General features: G+C 44.9%; 1 protein-coding gene across 25 annotated transcripts in view; it reads right to left on the bottom strand.

Annotated features, from left to right (window-relative positions):
* Positions 1-16,831, bottom strand: part of LOC309632299 (small ribosomal subunit protein uS3m) — a 173,823-nt gene extending 156,992 nt beyond the window's left edge. For 24 of the 25 annotated variants that reach the window (XM_082399674.1, XM_082399654.1, XM_082399650.1 and 21 more), the window contains exons 1-3: positions 16,688-16,831; positions 16,532-16,600; positions 16,288-16,399 (exon numbers count right to left, since the gene is read on the bottom strand). In XM_082399674.1, the coding sequence (XP_082255800.1) occupies positions 16,288-16,399; positions 16,532-16,600; positions 16,688-16,726 (220 nt within the window). In that variant the 5' untranslated portion in view covers positions 16,727-16,831. Of the gene's footprint in view, positions 1-13,758; positions 14,194-16,287; positions 16,400-16,531; positions 16,601-16,687 lie in introns of those variants that run through there. The other variant, XM_082399655.1, reaches the window with a different exon arrangement.
* Positions 16,832-23,095: the final 6,264 nt, after the last annotated feature.

The following is a 23,095-nucleotide window of genomic DNA, read 5'->3' as shown; positions in this document are numbered from 1 at the left end:
GTTCTGTGCACACAAGTGACATGACAACTGTGGAGCCAGTCTGGGGACCGGCCAAGGATTCTGATGTCAGGCAACAGCGACACCAAGTAAGGGCCAGGCATCATCAAAAAATCTGCAAACAATAAATGCTGGAGAGGGTGTGGAGAAAAGGGAACCCTCCTGCACTGTTGGTGGGAATGTAAACTGATAACAGCTACTATGGAGAACAGTATGGAGGTTCCTTAAAAAACTAAAAATACAGCTACCATATGATCTAGCAATCCCACTACTGGGCATAAACCCTGAGAAAACCATAATTCAAAAAGATACCTGTACCACAATGTTCATTGCAGCACTATTTACACTAGCCAGGACATGGAAGCAACCTAAATGTCCACCGACAGATGAATGGATAAAGAAGATGTGGCATATATATATACAATGGAATATTACTCAGCCATAAAAAGGAACAAAATTGAGTTATTTGTAATGAGGTGGATGGACCTAGAGTCTGTCATACAGAGTGAAGTGAGTCAGAAAGAGAAAAACAAATACCATATGCTAACGCACATACATGGAATCTAAAAACACGGCACTGATGAACCTAGTGGCAGGGCAGGAATAAAGACACAGACGTAGAGAACGGACTTGAGGACGCGGCGGGGGAAGGGGAAGCTGGGACAAAGTGAGACAGTAGCACTGAGATATATACACTATCAAATGTAAAATAGATAGCTAGTGGGAAGCTACTGCGTAGCACAGGGAGATCAGCTCGATGCTTGGTGACAAGCTGGAGGCGGGGGATAGGGAGGGTGGGAGGGAGGGTCAAGAGGGAGGGGATATGGGGATATATGTATATGTATAGCTGATTCACTTTGTTGTACAACAGAAACTAACACAACATTGTAAAGCAATTATACTCCAATAAAGATATTTAAAAAATAAATAAAGAAGCACCAGGTTTCTACCTCTCCCAAACCTAGACATGCTTCCTGAGAGCAGGTGAACACAAAAAGGTTATAAATGAGCAAAAAAACTCACTTGTGGGCTTAAAGTCCTCAAGGCCATTTGACCTATATCCTCCACCCAAAGATCTAAGAGTCTTATTAAACAGGAGCAAACCAGGGCCAAGGCCAAACACAAAACCTGCCACACAGTAGGTATTTAATAAAGAACTGTTGAATTAATGTAGTTGCTCCTTTGTGGAGGCTGAGAAAGGGATCTGATACATCACACAGTTCTTTGTAAACTAATCACTGAAAATGCCAGCCCTCTAACAAGGTCTAAGCTGACTAATTATAGAATTTAACAAATTTATTTTAAAAGGTAGCACTAAAGAGTGTCTTTGTAAAGAACATAAAAACCTGTCACATTCTTTGTCATACAGATTGACTTGTGTGCAATGTAGCCATTTAATAAAAAGCTAGGGCTTCCCAGGTGGCACAGTGGTTGAGAATCTGCTTGCCAATGCAGGGGACATGGGTTCGAGCCCTCGTCCTGGAAGATCCCACATGCCGTGCATATACTGAGCCTGCACTCTAGAGCCCATGAGCCACAACTACTGAAGCCTGCACACCTAGAGCCCGTGCTCCGCAACAAGAGAAGCCACCGCAATGAGAAGCCCGCGCACCACAACGAAGAGTAGCCCCCGCTCGCCGCAACTAGAGAAAAGCCCGCACGCAGCAACGAAGACCCAACGCAGCCAAAAATTAATTAATTAATTTTTTTTAAAAAGCTAGCATTTATTTGTAATGAGGTGGATGGACCTAGAGTCTGTCATACAGAGTGAAGTGAGTCAGAAAGAGAAAAACAAATACCATATGCTAACGCACATACATGGAATCTAAAAACACGGCACTGATGAACCTAGTGGCAGGGCAGGAATAAAGACACAGACGTAGAGGACGGACTTGAGGATGCGGCGGGGGAAGGGGAAGCTGGGACGAATGTCAATTATTAGCAGGTGACCACTGGAAATAATGTTCTAGACCTGTTCTAGATGTATTTTATATATTCGATCATGGATATAACCAACTCTCTAGATGTAGCAAAAGATACACAACATGAGTTGCCAATTTATTTCTATTCATGATCAGGTGGTGGGCAGATGGGAAGAAAAGAAAAACAAAACATCAAACCATGGTCCTTTATTCTTAGAGACCTCGGTCCTCCATACACAAAGGACATGCTCGGTCCTCCATACACAAAGGACGTGCTTTGGTGAAAATGAAAGAGTAACTTAAACTCATTTACCCAGGAATGTCCAATTCAGGTGTTTCCCAGTTGAAAAGCGTGTGAAGCAGGTTATCTTCAGGGCAGGTGGGCACCTGGGAGCAGAGTGGGTGTCCACCAGCATTTGGGAGCCAGGACCGGGGGCAGGGGGACACAGGGGCTGCTCTTCCAGAGGCCTGCAGGGGGGCCCTGGTACTCCTGAGACTTCACTGAGACCCCAGCTACCCACATGGAATAAACCCCTCGAGCCAGGCCCCTCAGATACGGCTCTCAAGACAGGGCCAGGCTGTGCCTGCATCCTTCAGGGCCCTTTGACGAGCTGCCATGAAGGAGACTGTGATGCCTCCTTGCCCTCCCTGCACAGGTCCTGCATTTCATCCTCACAGCCTCAACTTCCCTCTGCAGAACAAAGCTCCCTCATACCCACGGATCTCTTCCGAGACAGCTGAAAGGTCTGGTGCTCAGACCCAGGGGTAACCAGCTGGGAGGTCCTACAGAGGCATCACTGATGATCCCTCCAAATTGAAAATGCTCACTTTGGAGAAAAGGGAACTCTCGTGCACTCTTGGTGGGAATGTAAATTAGTGCAGCCACAAGTTCCTCAGGAAGTTAAACACAGAACTGCCATATGATCCAGGAATTCCCCTTATGGGTATATTTCTGAAGGAAATGAAATCAGTACCACAAAGAGATATCTGCACTCCCATGTTCATTGCAGCATTATTCACAATACCTAAGTCATAGAAACAACCTAAGTGTCCATCTACAGATGAACGGCTAAAGATAATGTAGTATACACAGAAGATGGAAAACTATTCAGCCATAAAAAGAAGAAAATCTCACCATTTGGGATACATGGATGAACCTGGAGGACATTATGTTAAGTGAAATAAGCCAGATGCAGAATGACAAATGCTGCATGATCTCACTTTTATGTGGAATCTAAAGTAGTTGAATTCATGAAAGCAGAGAGTATGGTGGTTAACGGGGGAAAGGGAGAATGGGGAGCTGTTGGGATATTGGTCCATGGGTACAAAGTTTTAGTTATGCAAGATGAATAAGTACTGGGGATCTAAGGTACAACAATGTGACTTTACTATATACTTGAAACGTGCCATTGAAAGGACTGAACTATCAAGCCATGCAGACAAAGATGAAGATTAAATGCATATTAATTAGCGAAAGAAGCCAGTCTGGATGGACTACATACTGCTTGATTCCAGCTATATGACATTCTGGAAAAGACAAAACTACAGAGATGGTAGACAGATCAGTGATGGCCCATGCTTTGCAGGGAGGCGTGAGTTGAAAAGGGGAATGGGATGATGGAAGGAGGTCCAAATGGGCCAGATGAGAGTGAACTTCCTCTGGTTAGAAGATCATGTGATCATGCTGGGTGTGAATGAAAAAGCCTGAGGTGTACAGTACCAGTGTGAACAAGAAGGCTACTTCTCACTCTAGGAGACAAAGGTCTTATTCCATATTACATGTAACTATTTCAGAACCAGTTCTGAGAAATTTAGCTTTTACTGTAAAAAATATATAACAAAAAATTTTCCATTTAATAAACCGTGTTTAAATATGTGATTCAGCTGCATTAAGTATATTCACAATGCTGTGCAACCATCCACCACTGTCCACTTCCATATATCGTTCATCATCCCAAACAGAAACTCTGCATCCACTAAACAATAACTCCTCATTCCCTCCTGCCCCTAGGCCCCGGGAACCTCTATTCTTCTTCATGTCTCCATGAATTTAACTTTTACAGACACTTCATATAAATAGAATCATACAACATTTGTCCTTTTGTGTCTGGCTTATTTCGCTTAGCATAAAATGTTTTCAACATTCATTCATGTGATAGCATGTGTCAGAGTTTCATTGCTTTTAAAGACTGAATGATTATTCCATTAAATGTACCATACCACATTTGGTTTATCCATTCATCTGTTGACGGACGTTTGACTTATCTCCATGTACTGGTGATTGTGAATGATGCTACTAGAACAACTGTATACAAGTATCTGTTTGAGTCTCTGTTTTCAATTCTTTTAGGTACATGCCTAGAAGCGGAATTGCTGCATCATATGGCAATTCTATGTTTAAATGTTCAAGGAACCACCACACTGCTTTCCATAACAGCTGCACCATTTTATATTCCCACCAACAGCACACAAGGCTCCAGATTTCTCCATCTCATCGGGTGAACCTCTTCGGGAAACTTTCCCAGGTAGCCACCTTGGATACAAAGATGGCAACAAAATTGGGATATTCTTTGAAAATAAGATGACTTGCTCCTGCTAGAACCTGCTTCCATAGTTACTCTCCCAGTACTTGGACACCTCTCCCAAACCTCTACACGGACAGTTTCTCCTGCCTTGATGCGTTATCCCCTGTTGCCTGGAAAATCCCTCCAAACGCCAGCTCAGCTTGTCCTCCTGTGAGCAGTCTTCCTTGGTTCATCCAGGTCAAGCTGCTGTCCTTCCCTGGGCGCCAGGCTAACCTTTGCCCACATCACTGGGTAGTGATTGTCTGAATGTCTGTTTCCCCCAGACCAGGAGCTCTTCCATGGCAGTCTCTGAGAGGGATCCTCAGCGTCCTCAGGGCACAGGATCGATCATGGCACATTGGAGGAAACCTTTGTCCACTGGGTGACAACCAGTTTAGGCTCAGGTAAAGCCCTGTGATGGGGCTCTCCAAGATCTGCTCTGTGCTCCTGTGTACCAGGCCATATACTGTCCTCACAGAGCCTGCTGTCAGGGGGGTGGTGTGTGCAGGGAGGCAGATATTAAATAGTTATCAAATCGTTCTTCCATTAGAGCTACTGCAATCAGTGCTATAAAGAAATTTACAGAGGTGGCCATATACAATGGGGATCAGAATATGGCTGGTGTAAATCAAAGATTCTGCCGAGCGGGACTCAATTAACATTGGTTTTACAAATGTAAAAGAAAAGTGACTTTTAGGTTGACATCTAAAGTTTGAGTACTGCATTAGTTTTCTATTCATGCTGTAACAAATCACCACAAACTTGGTGGCTTAAAAGAACACAAATATCTCACAGATGTGAAACTCAAAAGTCTAAGATGGGTTGGCAAGGCTGTGGAGAAGAATCCCTTCCCTCACCTTTTCTGCCCTACAGGCCGCCTACATTCCATGGCTCGTGGTCCCTTCGTCCATCTTCACACCTCCAGAAGGAAATGCAGCTCTGCCAACACCCTGAGTTTAGCTCAGTGAGACCCAGGTCTGACTTCAGCCTACAAAACTGTAAGAAATAAACTTACATTGCTCTAAGTTACTACATTTATGATCATTCAAAAGCAGGTGGGCAGGACCTCAGGGGGCTGTGAATCCAAGGCAGTCTGTGATCCTGCCCCACCTTCACTTGCTGAGAAGGGGGGAAAGGTGAAACTAGAGTGTACTAACCAGGGAGGACAATCACAGGAGACAGAGAATTTGCGGAGGTTCAGCCAGCCTAACAGGAAAACCAGGCACATCACTGCATGACATGGAGACAAATTTGGAGGCAGAGGAGAAGGGACAGCAAGGAGTCAGTGCCCCCTCCCCAGGGCAACACTGCAATGTGCTGGGCTTTCCCAGGTGACAGCAGTGACCTCGCTCACAAGGGGGGCAGAAAGCAGAGGTGGTGGGCGGCTCACTGCCCAGCTGCACAGATCACAGCTGGAGGGATCCATTTCTCACCGGCAGCGCCCAGATTTCTGAGGAGGAACCCCCACGATGGGGCAGGGAGTTGGGGAGGAGAGGAAAGGGAAAGAGGCTGATGAGAACAACAAAGGGCATTAAAGGATGTGTTTTCTGCTGTCTGCTTCGGGATTTCAGCAGGTCTGCCCTTGAACTTCTGGGAGTGCCCCACTGAAGGATCCCCCGACCAGGCTGTGGGTAGCCTGAAGCCCCAGGTGCTAAGCCCTCGCCTCCCCACACTCTGCCACCAGCTCTTTTTAATGTGTCCGTGAGTGCAGCCATGAGAGCCAGCACAGGTAAAGAGAAACCAAAAACTTAAGCTGTACTGCCACCTTCCAGAAAACAAAAGAAGTTTCTAATTGCCAGTCTGTTGAACTGTATGTACAAAGTAAGTAAGCAAAGGCTTCCTTAGTTAAGGAGGTTATTCGCTACTTCAAATGTGATGGCAGAGGCACATTTCATCAGAAACTATGAAAAATCACGGTAATATGGCGTCACAGAAAGAAAATGACAATGCTCCAGCAACTAAACTCTGAGGTCCACAATATTGTGATCTAACTGATAAAGAATTCAAAAGAGCTGGTTTGAAGAATTCCATAAGCTACAAGGAAACTCAGAAAGGCAATTCGATGAACTCAGGAATAAAATTAAAGAACAGAAGGAGTTCTTTACCAAAGAGATAGAAATTTTTATAAAGAACCAAACAGAAATTCTGGAGCTGAACCATTCAATTAATGAGATGAAGAATGCATTAGAGACCTTAGGGCAGACTGGATGGAAGAAAGAATAAGCAACTTGGAGGACAGAAATCTGGAAATGACTCTTTCCTCAAAGAGAACTAAGTTTTTTAAAAAGTGAAGAAACACTACAAGCTATGAGATTTAAAGAGAAAAACAAATATAAGAATAATTGTTATATCAGAAGAAAAGAGAGCGAGAAGGGAGCAGAGCGTATATTTAGAGAAATAATAGCTGAGAACTTCCCAAACCTGGGGAAGAAACTGGATATACAAGTCCATGAAGCTAAGAGACCATCTAACTACCTCAATGCAAAAAGACCTTCTCCAAGATATACTATAGGAAAATTGTCAAAAGTCAATGACAAAGAATCTTAAAGGAAGCCTGTGGGAAAAAAGAAAGTAATCCATGAAGGAACACCCATTAGGCTATCAGCATAGTTCTCAGAAGAAACTCTACGGGCCAGGAGAAAGTGGAATGACACACTCAAAGTGTTAAAAGACAAAAACTGCCAGCCAAGAATACTTTATCTGGCAGTTACCCATCAGATTAGAAGGAAAATTAAAGGCTTTCTCAGACAAACAAAGCTAAGGAAGTTCACCACTACTAGATCTGCCTTGCAAGAAAGGCTGAAAGGAGCTCTTCAAGCTGAAATGAAAAGACTAATTAGTGACATAAAAGCAAATGAAAGTACACAATACTCTAACAAAGGTGAAAAATAAAGAGTCAGAATTAGAAAACTGTAACTCTATATATTAATGCAGTGGTGCATTAACCACTTAATATAAAGGCTAAAAATACATTAAAAATAACTATAGCTATTGATATTATAATTTCTCCAAAAATTCACAGTTTTCATAAAAAGAGATAAATTGCAACATCAAAAGTATTTTTTAAAAAAGGAGTAAAATGGAAACTTTATAAGTGGATAAAGTTAAGGTGCTATTGGCATAAAAATGACTATTTTATCTGTGAGATGTTTTATGTAAGCCACATGGTAACCAAAGGAAAAATCTACAGTAGAGTCACAAAACACACACAAAAAAAGGGAGACTGAGAAAATTACCATGGAGAACCACCACTTTACAGAGGTAGACAGAAACAGAGGGAAAAGAAATGATAGAGATACAAAATAATAAGAAGGCAAACAATAAATAAGATGGCAGCAGTAAGTCCTTACACATCAGTAATCACTCTAAATATAAATGATTGAATTCACCAAACAAAAGACACAAAAATGGCTGGATTGATTAAAAAACAAGACCCAACTATATGCTGCCTACAAGAGACTCATTTCAGCCCCAAAGACACACAGGTTTAAAGTGAAAATAATAAAGAGGATATTCCATGCAAAAGGAATCCAAAAGAAAGTATGCATTGCCATACATATATATCAGACAAAATAGGCTTGAACCCAAAAGTGATAACAAGAGACAAAGACGGTCATTATATATTGATAAAAGAGTCAATACATCAGGAAGATATAACAATTGTAAATATATACACACCCAATATTGGAGCACCAAAATATATTAAACAAATAATAACACACCTAAAGAGAGAAACAGACAATATATTAACAGTAGGGGACTTCAATACCCAATTGTCAGCAATGGATAGATCATCCAGACAGAAAATCAAGTAAGGAAACAGTGAAACTGAACTACACTCTAGAACAAATGGAATTAACAGACGTATAAAAAAAATTCCATTCAACAGCAGAAGAATACACATTCTTCCCAAGTGCACATGGAATATTCTCCAGGATAGATAGTTTGAAAGGACAGAAAACAAATCTTAGAAAATTTAAGAAGATTGAAATCATACCAACTATCTTTTCTGACCACAATGGTATAAAACTAGAAATCAACAAGAGGAAAGCTTGAAAATCTACAAATACGTAGAAACTGAACAGCACACTTCTGAACAACCAATGGGTCAAAGGGGAAATAAAAAATATCTCAAACAATTGAAAACAAAAATACAACATATCAAAACTTATGGGGTGCAGCAAAAGCTGTTCTGAGAGGAAAGTTTACAGCAATAAATGCATATATTAGGAAATTAGAAAGATGTCAAAAAACAAATTTCACAATTCATGGTACTAGTAAAAGAAGAACAAATTATGCCCAAAGTTAGTAGAAAGAAGGAAATAATAAAGATCAGAGTGGGAAACTAATGAAATAGAGACCAGAAAAACAACAGAAAGGATCCACAAAACTAAGAGGTGGTCCCTCCAAAAGATAAAATTGACAAAACCTTTACCTAGACTAAGAAAAAAAAGAGAAGACTTAAATAAATTAAATTAGAAATGAAAATAGGGGAAAAAAAGAAAATGGAGACATTACAACTGATAACGCAGAAATACATAGGATCATAATAAATTATTGTGAACAATTACAAGACAAAAAATTAGATAACCTAGAAGACATCGATAAACTTCTAGAAACACATAACCTATCAAGACTGAATCAGGAAGAATAGAAAACCTGAACAGACCAATAACAAGTAAAGAGATTGAATCAGTAACCAAAAACCTCCCAACAGAAAACCCCAGGAACCAAGAGAAGCCACTGCAATGAGAAGTCCACACACAGCAACGAAGAGTAGCTCCCGCTCGCCACAACTAGAGAAAGCCCGTGCACAGCAATGAAGCCCCGGTGCAGCCAAAAATTAAAAAAAAAAAAAAAAAAAGAAAAGAAAACCCCAGGACCAGAAGGCTTCAATGACAAATTCTACCAAGCATTCAAAGAAGAATTAAGACTAATCCTTCTCAAACTCTTCCAAAAAACTGAGGAGGAAGGAATACTTCCAAACTCATTCTAGGAGGTCAGCATTACCCTAATAATAAAGCCAGATAAGGACACAACGAGAAAACTATAGACCAATATCCCTGATGAATATAGATGCAAAAATTCTCAACAGAATATTAGCAAACAGAATTCAATAACACATAAAAAGGATTATACACCATGATTAAGTAGGATTTATCCCTGGAATGCAAGGATGGTTCAACATATGCAAATTAATAAACATAATAGATCACATTAATAAAATGAAAGAAAAAATCACATGATCATTTCAATAGATGTAGAAAAAGCATTTGACAAAATACAACATTCTTTCATGATAAAGAAAAAAAACCAACCCTCAGCAGATTGGGTATAGAAGGAACATACCTAACATAATAAAGGTCATATATGACAAACCCACAGAGAACGTTATACTCCGTGGAGAAAAACAGAAAGCGTTTGCTCTGAAATCAGGAACAGAACAAGAATGGCTACTTTCACCATTCTTATTCAATATAGCATTAGAAGTCCTAACTAGAGCAATTAATCAAGACAAAACAAAAGCATACAAATTGGGAAGGAAGAAGTAAAACTGTTGCTATTTGCAGACCATAGGACTCTGTATATAAAATAATCTCCGAAACTCAACCAAAAAACCACTGGAACTAATCAACAATTTCAGTAAAGTTGCAGGATACAAAATCAACATACAGAAATCAGTTGCATTTCACACACTAAGGATGAAACACCTGAAACAGAAATAAAGAAAACGATTCTATTCACAACAGCATCAAAAACAACAAAATACTTAGGAACAAATTTAGCCAAGAAAGTGAAAGATCTGTATGATGAAAACTCCAAGCCTTTCCTGAAAGAAATCAAACTCACAAACAATTCAGAAGACATCCTATGTTTATGAATTGGAGGAAGTAATATTGTTAAAATGTCCATACTACCCAAAGCCACATATAGATGCAATGCAATCCCCATCAAAATACCAATGGTATTTTCCCCAGAAACAGAAAAAACAATCCTAAAATTTGTAGGGAATCATAAAAGACCCCAAATAGCCAAAGCAATCCTGAGGAAAAAGAACAAAGCTAGAGGTATCAAATTTCCTGATTTCAAACTATACTACAAAGGTATAGTAATTAAAAAAAAAAAAAAAAACAGTATGGTACTGGCACAAAAATAGACACATAGACCATTGGAACAGAATATAAAGCCCAAAATTAAACTGCTACTTATATGGTCAACTAATATTCAACAAGGAGCCAAGAGCACCCAATGGGGAAAGGATAGTCTCCTCAACAAATGATATTGGGAAAACTGGAGAAACACACGTAGAGCAATGAAGCTGGACACCTATCTTACACCACTCACAAAAACTCACTCAAAATAGATCAGACTTAATACTTGATACTATAACTCCTCTAAGAAAACGTAGAGGAAAAGCTCCTTGACATTTGTCTTGACAATGATTTTTAAAATATGCACCAAAAGCACAAAAAACAAAAGCAAGAATCAACAAATGGGACATTAAACTTTAAAGCTTCTGCACAACAAAAGAAACAATTAAAAATGAAAAGGCAACTTGTACAGGAGAAAATGTTTCCAAACCATATATCAGGTAAGGGGTTACTATCCAAAATATATAAAGAACTCACAGCTCAAAATCAAAAAAAGGAACCACCTGATTTAAAAATGGTCAGAAGAAATAAAGACATCTTTCCATAGAAGACATTCAAATGGCCAACAGGTAAATGAAAAGATGCTCAACATCACTAATCATCAGAGAAAATGCAAATCAAAACCACAATGAGGCAACACTCACACCTGTTAGGATGGCTATCATCAAGAAGAGAACAGGTAACAAGTGCAGGCAAGGATGTGGAGAAAAGAGGACACTTACGCACTGTTGGTGGGAATGTAAATTGGTTCAAGCACAAGGGAAAACAACATGAACCTTCCTCAAAAAATTAAAAATAGACCAACCATATGATCCAGCAATTCCACTTCTGGCTGTATAGCTAAAGAAAATGAAAACAGAATTTCAAAGAGACATCTGCACTCCTATTTTTATTGCAGCATTATTCACAATAGCCAAGACATGGAAACAACATAAGTACTCATCAAATGGATAATGTCTCTCTCTCCCTCTCTCTCTCTCTCCCTCTCTCTCTCTCTCACACACACACACACACACACACACACACACACACACACACACACACGCACAATGGAATATTATTCAGCCTCGAGGAAGGAGGACATTCTGCCATTTACGACAACATGGATGGACCTGCAGACATAGAAAGACAGAGTATGACATCACTTACATGTACAATTTAACAAAGCTAAATTTTTAAAAACAGAATAAAATAGTGATTAGCAGGGGATGAGGGGGTGGGGAGACAGATGTTAAGAGTACACATTTACAAGTAGTAAATAAGCCCTAGAGATACAATGCTTGGTACCGTACAATAGGGACAAAAATATTATAATCATCAAACTTGCTAAGAGACTATAACAATTTTTCCAACTACTAAAAAGAAAGGATAATTTTGTAATGAGATAGAGATGCTAATTATTGCTACAACCACATTAAAATATAACAATGTCCTTAAATTAACATGTTGTACACCTTGAATTTATATAACTTTACCTGTCCAATGGATCTCCATTAAAAAAAAAAGGATCAGGGTCAAGGTCTGGATGAGTCAATATCAAGGCAAGGGTGAGCCTAAGGGTCACAGTCAGGTGCAGGATTGGGCCAGTGTCAGGTTGAGGATCTGAATAAGATTCAGTACATGGGTGGATCTGGGTCATGAGGGTCAGGGACATAATCGAGTTCAGCTGAGGTTCAGTCAAGGTCACAGTCAGTGTAAGGGTGAGGGTCAGAACACCTTCTGGTCAGTCAGTATTATGATGAAAACGTGGAACAGGGTGAGGGTCAAATTCAGATGAAAAGCCAGGTCCAGGATCAGACTGAGTGTGAGGGTCAGTGTGAGAGTGAAGGTCAGAAGGGTCAGGGTGAGGATCAAAGTCAGGTTCAGGTTGAGGTTTGCCATCAGGGTATCAGGGTATCAGGGTGAGTCTCAGGGCCTGAATGACAACTTCAGGATTGTTGAGTCTTAGAATAGGGTCAAGGTCAGGGTCAGATCTGTGTGAGGGACAGGGTCTGGGTGATGGCTGAGTTTCGAGGTCAAGGTCATAGTCTGATTTAGTGATGAGTGAGGGTCAGGATTAAGGTCAGATTTAAATGACTTTCAGGTTCACAGTCAAGGTCATGAGAGTTTGGATGAGGAGCATGATCTGTCACAGCTAGCATCAGTGTTACCAGTTAGGATGAGTTAGGGTCACCGTAAGGGTCGAGACAGTGTTAGGCTGAAGTCTTCAGTCAAGTTTCTGACTGAGAGTCAGGGTTACGTAAATGTGAGGGACACAGGGTCAGGGTCATGGTGAGTCAGTCAGTCAGCATCGGAGACAGGATCGGGGCAGGGTGGGGCCTGGTTGGCACCCTCAGGTAAGAGTGAGACTGAGGGTAAAGGTCAAGTTGTGGGTGGGATCATGGACATCAGGGGTTAGGATTAGAGTGGGTGTGTTGAAGTTCAGGGTCAAGTTAAGGGTACCAGGATCATGGTCAAGCTGAAGGTCATCAGTGTCAGGGTGAAGTTGAAGGTGAGCAATCCCTGTCCCATTTCCCAGCACCATGTGTGGCTTTTGCAGATGCCACTTTCTGAAATGTTCTTCCTCCATTCACCTGCATATCTATATTCCCCACCTGCTTGGAGTTTTCAGTGCGGCCTAACCCTCCCCGTCCCCCTCCACCTCCACTGGGATACAAGTATTATGAAGGCAAGGATCTTGGAATGCAATGTTTTGGTCATTGATGGGTTCCAAGCTACTCAGAAGAGTGTCTGGCACAGACTAGGCGCAGTTAAGCTTGTTTAATAGATGACTATGTGCTACATTATTTCTGGGGGAATAAAAGTATATCTGAAATACAACAAACTGTTCACAGTAGCTTTCTCTGGGGTAGAATTACAAGTAAGCTTCACGGCTGATTTAATACATGTCCATATTGTTTTAATTTTGAAAAAATTAACATTGTTTTATAATCTCCAAAAATGGATCTATTTTAAGAGAAAACAAAGAACTTCAGGTGAAGTTCCTGACACAGTGATTGGCTCAAGACACTCACTGAACCATAGCTCTTACCTAAACCTCAGGAACTGGCAGCCTTCCTGGGAACCCTGGAGCACCCTCAAAGAAACCCTATTCTAGTTCTCTAGACAGACCAAGAAGCAAGACAACATGGAGAGTCTATTTATTCAACAGCCAACTTTGAAGACAAAGCCTCAGTAGTCTGAGGGGATGTATCTCCCCTGTTTCTACTTCAGTCCTTTTCCACAAGTTTCTGTCCTTTGCAGGCTACAGTTTGATGCAAACAGGCTGGTTGCCCTAGATATACTTATACACAACCTTTGAGGGCACAGTTTGGAGGTGCAGATGCACAGGACACTTGTAAAAGTGGGACAGCAGAGTCTCACTGTAGCCCACAAGGAAGTAGAACTTATGTGCAGGCAGCTGCCTCAGGACCAGGGCACAGATCTCCACCTGGTTAGCCCGGCGCTTTAGAACAAGCTGGTCGGCCAGGCAGCCTGGGAAGGTGCCCAGCATAAATTTACGAAAGAAAACATCTTCCACTGTTCTCTCTGCAGCATGGTCCTCCCCAGCCAGGTTACCTGAAGAGAGAAGGGCACCATGGTGAGTTGGCCAAAACTCCAGAGGTTAACATCCAAGAGCGCTGGGCACTCAGTTCCACACCCCACTCCAGCCTCTTCTCCTCTCTTCTGGAAGTGGAATAAGAATAACACTCTAGGGCTTCCCTGGTGGCGCAGTGGTTGAGAGTCCGCCTGCCAATGCAGGGGACACGGGTTCGAGCCCTGGTCTGGGAGGATCCCACATGCCGCGGAGCAACTGGGCCCGTGAGCCACAACTACTGAGCCTGCGCGTCTGGAGCCTGTGCTCCGCAACAAGAGAGGCTGCGATAGTGAGAGGCCCGCGCACCGCGATGAAGAGTGGCGCCCGCTCGCCGCAACTAGAGAAAGCCCTTGCACAGAAACGAAGACCCAACACAGCCATAAATAAATAAATAAATAAATAATTTAAAAAAATATATACAGAAAGAGAACTCACTCATTTAAAAAAAAAAAAAAATTTCCAACCGCTGGGAATGCTCCTTCAGCCAAACTTTACAAATAATAAAGCTTTAAAAAAAAAAAAAAAGAATAACACTCTAAAGTTCAAAGAACATTATTCCAATAATCCGCAAACAAATCCTGTGAAGTACGTATCATCGTTATCCTTGTTTCACAAAAGAGAAGAATGAGGCCTTGGCCAGGGCACAAAACTCGGATGATTCCTCTATGTAGACACAGAGTGCCCCTCTCCCTCTTCCGTGACCGCCTTAGAGAAGCACTGGTCGTCCCACGAACCAGAGAGGTGAGGCCACCAGCTACTTCTGACACGAGGGATGCGAGCTCTCTCACTGACTACAGCCATGGCCTCAACCAGTGGACTCTCACTGTGGACCACGGAACCTGTGCACCTCTTACGGCTTCTGTTAAGAGTCTCCACACACACACACCCAGACCTTAGAACTAGAACTTGAAAAGGGTGGGCGACAGAAATCCATGTTTTAAGGTAGTTCTCTAGACAGGTGTATCTCAGACATTCAAGTTGAGAACCCTCATAATGAACAAAGTACTGCTGACCCTCATCAACTCACAGTAGTTACGTTCTATAAAGTCACTCGTTATGTTCTATAAAATCACCATGAACAACGAATTAGCAAATGTTAAACCACTGCTGCTGGTGGAAATACAGTTAGGTTTCTGCAAGCCTTTGGTTACAATATTTTTATCAACAAACTGATGTGTAGCCTTATTTTGTTTTTCTGTTTAAAGACACCTACAAACGGTTGATCAACACTGCACTCTCTCCCAATAGCTCTGTAACTCACGCCTGAAGGAAGCTTTTCTAACAATCGTGCCATGTAAGGTACATCACAGTATTCTTGAAATTAGGAACATGAGACAGCACTTCAGCATTAGAGGCTATTTTAAGGCAGTGGAACCACCAACACAAAGCACAAAACTTGAAAACACGGCACTCATAGATCTCGAAAAGGGTACTTATTTACAGCATGCGAGCTGAAACTAGAAGGCAGGGCCTTGTTCAACCGCAGCTGGGAAGGTGCATGTGGGGTGCTTGCTCTGCCCACGTCTGAGAATGAACGTGAAAGCACCTAGAGTAGGCAAATTCACAAACACGGAATCTGCAAATAACCCGGGCAAACTGTACATACCTGTAGTGAAAGATTTGTGCTTCAATATTTACAACAGTCTTCCGGGTCATCGAATTCCAAGGGGTTTCACTCTTTTCACTGCCTCTGAGCTATTTTACATCCGTAAACTACACATAACGGGCAGCGATACAAAACAACTGTCTCTAGGCATGCAAACGATTTCTGTGGAAGTTCAACCGAACCCTTGAACGCCTGCCCCCCATGGAAAAAGCGTTTTGCATCCCTTTCAAATACATTTCAACGATCCTGACCACATACGTCTCGTTTATTTTACTTCTCTTTTGAAAACGTCTGACTAATTTCTGATCCTCGCGTTGACTACCGAGTTAGACAAAATCTCTGACACGTGTTCACGTCGTGTTTATGTGACAAACAGTCGCGACTGAGAACGCCTTCCCTGGGACCAGGGGTCGGGCCCACAGCACGTCCTCGTCCTCTCCCGCCACCGCGACAGACATCGTCCCCTCACCTGTGTGCAGCGACAGCCAGCCCTTGCGATGGGCGATGTGGTGCGGCGCGTGCGCCTGCTCGTAGGTCACTGGCTTGTCCCCCTTGCCCACTCGGACTCGGGCCGCCCGGTTCTGGAAGGAAAGAGGACCCGTGACTTTCCGCGACCACCGACCCAGGGCGTGCCCGAGATCACACCCTCGCCCGCAGGTCCCACACTCCGAGGCCGCGGGCGCCCAGACCCCAGGCCTCCACGCTGCACTCACCTTGGCGCAGACCGCGGAGGTGTGCAGGGCGCGCCAGACGCACGGCAGCTCCCGGCTCCAGGACAGCACCTGTAGGGAGAGGGGGGCATGAGACCGAAACGAGGGGTCCCCGCGCGCCCTCTCCAACCGCCGGCCCCGCCCGTGCCGCCCACTCACCAGCGGCCGGAGGCCCCGACAGCGGACTGGCGCCGCCATCTTGGGCCGAGCGGAAGACGGGGCGGGGCGGCGTCGGGGTAAAGGTCAGGCGCGGGAGGTCGGGCGCGCGGGCGAGACCACACGCGAGCCGGCGCGGGGGTGCGAGCCTCTCGGCCGGGCGGGGCCGCGTGCAGTCCGCGCCGACCTGCTGTCGGCGGCGGCGGGGGCCCAGGCTCCGGGGTTGTGAGGCGGGCCGTGGGGTGCCGGGAGGTGGGGGGAGCTGGACTCTCCGCCTCCCCCCGCAGCCCTGGACACGTCTTGCACCCCTCCGTTCTGCCCCAGTCGTGGTTTGCGTCGTGTTTCAGATCCGGAAGCTGGATGATGCGGAGCGTGAGGTTTCGCGGTCCGAGAGCTCGCAGTGGCGGGGCCAAGTGTCCTGGCGGGGGGCGGGCCGGGGGGAGGGGGCGCCCACCGCCCCGCCCCGCCCGGCCGGCGGGGACTGTCGGGGGAGTGGAGCGTTTCAGCGCGTCGTAGAAATTAGGCTGCTCAGTCTGTCTGCAAATAATATCCTTTAAAAAAGAAAAGAAAAGAAAGAAACACCCTGACTTTTATCCCCAAATAGAGAGGAAGTATGTTTTGGTTAAAACTGTACCCAGTTCTTGGGAGGGGCAAGATAGGGGTAGGGGATTAAGGAACACAGCCTGCTATGTAAACAGAAAGAGGCTACAAGAAAATACTGTGCAATGCAGGGAATATAGAAAATTTTTTTATTTTATAGTAAGTGAAGTATAATCTATAAAAATATTGAATTACTGTATCGTACACCTAACATAATATTATAAACGAATATAATATTGTAAACTCACTGTACTTTAAAAATCAGCCAGTTCTTCAAGGATGGGTTATGCAGAGGGTAGGGTTTCACATCTGACCATACCCTAGTGTCTGGTCCTTGGGGAAGGAAAATTTTAAGGGGAAAAGGGCTGATGGTTGCTTAATTCCTGGGGATGTTACAGAGCCTGCTATACTCAAACCAAAGCATTGCCACTGTAATTTGTATCCAGTAATTATTGTCAGAGGGAAAAATAGCAACACTGGATATCCTAGTTCAGAACTCACACATACTAATGGAAAAAACGTGGACTCTGGATTCAGGCTCAGGTGTAACAATCTTTGTGCAATTGAGCCTCAGTTCCATAATCTGTATAATGGGTTTTGTTAATAATACCACTCATAGAGCTGTTATTAGTTCTGTTAGGTTGAATCATGTGAAATTGCCAACGTTTGGCCATTTTGACATAATCATTCACCCTAATGCTGCTTACGTGCTGCTGTGGTTTCCCATGGGAGGGAGGACTAGATTATCATCTATGTGGAAGGGAAATGGAGGCAAAGGCAGACAGTGAGCCGCCTCAGATCACACTGGGGAAGGTCCAAGAGGGACTCTTGGCTTCAATGCAGTACATTTTCCATGGTCAAGATTCCTCTGACCATTTGGAGCTGGTTTCTCCAAAAAGGGACAGCGTCTTTCATGTCCACTCTACTAGGAATGTTTTATGTCTAAAATTTACACTGTGGCCTCCAGCTGTTCTGCATATTGGATAAGGGGACAAAACAGGAATAAGATGTTCTCCAATCACAATACTTTCCAAATGTAAGAACTTTCAACTTTAACTGAAGGACCCTTTTTTAAATTATTATTTATTTATTTTATTTATGTATTTTTGGCTGCATTGGGTCTTCGTTGCTGTGCGTGGGCTTTTCTCTAGTTGCGGAGAGCAGGGGCTACTCTTCATTGCGGTGCGTGGGCTTCTCCTTGCGGTGGCTTCTCTTGTTGCGGAGCACGGGCTCTAGAGCGCAGGCTCAGTAGTTGTGGCACATGGGCTCAGTAGTTGTGGCTCATGGGCTCTAGAGCGCAGCCTCAGTAGATGTGGCGCACGGGCTGAGTTGCTCCGCGGCGTGTGGGATCTTCCTGGAGCAGGGCTCGAACCCGTGTCCCCTGCATTGGCAGGCGGATTCTTAACCACTGCGCCACCAGGGAAGCCCCTGAAGGACCCTTTTAAGCTGATAGTCTTTTTTTCTTTTTAAAGTTTCCATAAAGTTTGATAATTTTATAATTTGATACAATTTTGTGGATGTGCTCCAAAGTGGTGAGGAACATGGGATCTGGTATCTGAAATACAGCTTCCTGGCTTTGCAATTTCAGCAAGTGACTTGCCCTTCCTGAGCCTCAGCTTCTCTCATCTATAAAATGGGGACCATGATGATTGTTGTGAAAAACACACTGTAAAATGCCTGATGGAGTGAGCAGCTAATAAATGTTTTTTTAAAAAAAGGATAGAGTCCCTGCTATCTGCCTTCTCTTAGGGAGATGAACCAGCCATTGAGGGTTCATGAGAACTCAGTGGAACACCACCAGAGGAAAGGAAAAGAGGCTGGTTTTCCATGCAGGTGACGATGGCATGGACTTCTTTTTTTTTTTTTATTTAATTTATTTTTGGCTGTGTTGGGTCTTCGTTTCTGTGCGAGGGCTTTCTCTAGTTGCAGCAAGTGGGGGCCACTCTTCATCGCGGTGCGCGGACCTCTCACTATCGCGGCCTCTCTTGTTGCGGAGCACAGGCTCCAGACGCGCAGGCTCAGTAGTTGTGGTCACAGGACTAGTTGCTCCGCGGCACGTGGGATCTTCTCAGACCAGGGCTCGAACCCGTGTCCCCTGCATTGGCAGGCAGATTCTCAACCACTGCGCCACCAGGGAAGCCCAATGGCATGGACTTCTATCGGAGCAGCAGGAGGCGGTGCTGTCCAGCTGAGCAGGGGCTGTTGTACTTGGGGTTCAAGTTTTGCCACTCTTCCTTAGGCCTGAAGAGGCTCCCAGGAATTCCAAACTGATCTAGATCTTTCACTGGCCTTTTGTTTATTATCTTTGTTTTATACTATGCCTTGTTGCAAAAAGGGTTTCACCTGGTTCCTTGAAGGGGGGTCGTGCAGAATGGGGGGAGGGGGTCATGTGAATGTGTTTGCATGATTTAAATAACTTAAAAGGGCATTTTAATGCATGAGTATGAACTGTTACATTATTTTAAATCACCAATAGAAAAATTTTAGTAGGATATTTATTTCTCTGTAATTTCTATTTAACAAAACACTAACAGTGTTTCTATGCACTTTTTGCTTCTCCCGTCAGTCCTGTAAAGGAGGCAATATTGTCCAGGTTTGGCAGATCAGAAGGTGGAGGCTCCGAGACTCCCCTGGGGTTACAGAACTAGCCAAGGGTAGCAGCCTTCTTGTTCCAAAGCATGCGCTCGTTCCACATCTGAGGTGCCACTGCACCTCTGGGTGGGAGTGCGTGTTCAGAACCGTGCAGGAGGGAGGAACGGGCTGTGTGTCTGCGGGTGGGCACAGACCACTCAGGACTGGCCCTGGGGGCGCTTCCTGGGCTTGGAGAAGCCACATCTAGGAGCAAGGGACTCCCATGAAGAGGCTGCCTTCGCCCCTGCTGGGGGCTCCAGACCGGAGCCCTGAGGAGACAGGGACGTCCCGCTGTGTATCGTCACGCATGAGCCCCTGTGCCCTCCTCATGACAACCAGGACGGTCCAGACTCCCTCTTACGCTCTCAGAGCAGCGGTTCTCCACGCCAGCTGCACGTTAGAGCCCACTGGGTCCCACACCACAAGGACAGTACTGGACAGAGGCGTGGCACCCGTCCCTTTTCAGTGCTCCTTAGATGATCCCAGTATACAGCCAAGGTGGAGAACCAGCGTCCTAAACTCCAGGTTTATGTGAAAGACCCCCAGAACCTGGTCCGTAGAGACCCCTTTGCAGGAGAGGGATATGGGATGCTCCTCACAGCCCTTTCCTACCACCGGTCCTGTGAGACCATCACGGCGCTTACTCTGAGGGGACGGGGCCACAAGACAAACGGGGGGCTGCTGTGTGGTCTGGATTCGTTTGAAGATGGTCTGTCCCGAGGGCTCACCTGTATCAAAGGATAGAACACTGGCCAGGCTGTGGGGTGACGCTGTGCGAGAGGGAGACTCTGGGCCTACCTGGACTTGCAGAGCACAGCCCGGCCTAGAACACAGTGTTTGTTTCCTGGAACTTACCAGAATCCGGCCTCAGGGAGAGTTGCCCCAGGCAGAGACCTCTGCCTTCCTGTTGGCTGCGGGATTTGCGGAGACAACTCCACTCATGTTGGTGCTCCCAAGATGGACTTATTCTGATTCAGAACTGCTGACACTTCACATTTTGTAATCCTATGGTTTTTATGTTACTCTTTTTTTTTTTGAATTTTATTTATTTATTTTTGGCTGCGTTGGGTCTTTGTTGCGGTGTACGGGCTTCTCATTGCAGTGGCTTCTCTTGTTGCGGAGCACGGGCTCTAGGCGCGCGGGCTTCAGTAGTTGTGGCACGTGGGCTCAGTAGTTGTGGCTCGCGGGCTCCAGAGCGCAGGCTCAGTAGTTGCGGCGCACGGGCTGAGTTGCTCCACGGCATGTGGGATCTTCCCGGACCAGGGCTTGAACCCGTGTCCCCTGCATTGACAGGTGGACTCCCAACCACTGCGCCACCAGGGAAGCCCCCCTTTATGTTACTCTTGCTAATTCGTTTTCTCCTAATAACCAACCCATTCACCAAGAAGAATCCCAGAGGTTCTCGCAACCTCGATTCTGGGAACTAAGCCAAACAACCACTGAAACCAAAGCAGAGTCTTGAACTGTCTTCTCTCTTGGATAGGCAGCCAAAGGGGCTCTTACCCCATGCTTCCCTTGAGCTCCTGCTCCATTCTCCTACCCCCACTCTGCTTCTGTTGAGGCACAGGAAGAAGCGTTAAGTCCCAAGCTATAATTACTGACTTAAGCTTTGGCGCGCTGAGGAAGTCCAGTCTCTCGATGGTGGAACCAATTAGAAACACCCTTTGCCACACCGGTACCCTGGGCTGAACGTCAGAACTCCAGGGCTTGGAGTAGATGGATAGGAGGAGTGGGCCTCACGTGTGACAGCCATGGAGACCTCACTCCCTGATTCTCAGATGCTGTGCTAGACCTGGACACAAAAAAATGGGCTTGATACCCTTCCTTCCGATGGGGAGCACAGAGAAGCAGGCAAGCAAAAGGAGCTTAGATAAGGACCATGACAGGAACACATAAAGGCCCCTGACCCCCTTAGGTGGTAGAATGGAGGTGGGGCTGCCATCAAAGTCCGTCCTGAAGAAGTGCCAGCCTAACCAAGAACAGGCGGAAGGAGGCCCCAGGCAGACAGAGCATGAATGAAGCTGCAGAGTCCAGAGTGTGGGTCCTGTGGGTGAGGGGTGGAAAGCCACAAAAGCCAGGACCAAGGGCACCTTGGCTCTCTCTTCCATGGTTCTGACTTACTGGTACTTGTAAGGCTGCACTCTGATGTAATTTTGTTGAAGTTTTAGGAACTCAGGATAGGTGTGCAGCGAAAATCATTTTTTTATTACTGGCTCAGAAAGAGAGAAAGGATTTTTCTTTACTGTGCTAACTCACATCTGAAGAGCTGGGGAGAGCTACCAGATCAAGTTTACATTGGTACAGATTTCTCAACACCAGCCCTGCTAGATAATGTGTTTCAGTAAATCTAAGATAACATCGATTAGAAGACATTACTTGGTATACCATTAAGAAAGAGAAACGGACACAAATTAATTTTAAGATACCACTGATCGATTACAAGATGAATCCTGTTTGGCCTGTTAAAATGTCTGAGGTCGATGTAGAAGGCACACAGCTTCCTTTGCACGAGCCTCATGGGTGCAGAGACTGGTGTAGACACAGCTTCGGGTGCCTTACTTATGTGCACAGGCCGGCTCCTCCAAAACCAGCCTTTGTGCACTCACCACAGAGCAGGGGCTAGTAGTGGGGCTAAGGCTTAGAGAAGTGGAATGACTTCGCTCAAGGGCTGTGTAATTAGCAGGAAGCAAGACCAAGTTCAGAACCAGGCCTCGAGTTCCCTATGCTGAGGGAGCTACTTCCCAACTCCAGGGAGAGGGACAGGGGCCCTTGTGCCCAGTCTTAGACTCCCAGGCCCATTTACTCCACGATCACCGATGTGGTTCCTGCTTTCACCAAAGTTCCTGATCCCCCTGGGAGCAGCCCAGCCACCCTTCTCTGAGAGGCTCTTACATCACTAAGCTGGGCTCCGAGGACACTGCCGCCCAGTAGCCCCATGGCAAGTTCTGTGACCTCTCAGACCCTAAGATGTCTTCAGGTCTGATGTAGGGGGGCCCTCTGGCTGTGGAGAACCCACGAGTGGCTAGGGTAGACTGATGCTTAGCGTTCCAGGCTCCAGGGCACCACTCAAGACCCGGGTATTGTGGAAATTTAATTACAAGAGCGGCACTGACTTCAGGGTCTGAAGGTGAACCCCTCTCGCAGGTCATGGAATTCCACATCAACCCCTACAGATGGGTG

This window comes from Balaenoptera borealis (genome assembly GCF_965194805.1).
Source record: "Balaenoptera borealis genome assembly, chromosome: 7".
NCBI lineage: Eukaryota > Metazoa > Chordata > Mammalia > Artiodactyla > Balaenopteridae > Balaenoptera > Balaenoptera borealis.
Note: the sequence above shows the minus strand (reverse complement) of the source record. Positions and strands in the feature narration are given on the sequence as shown.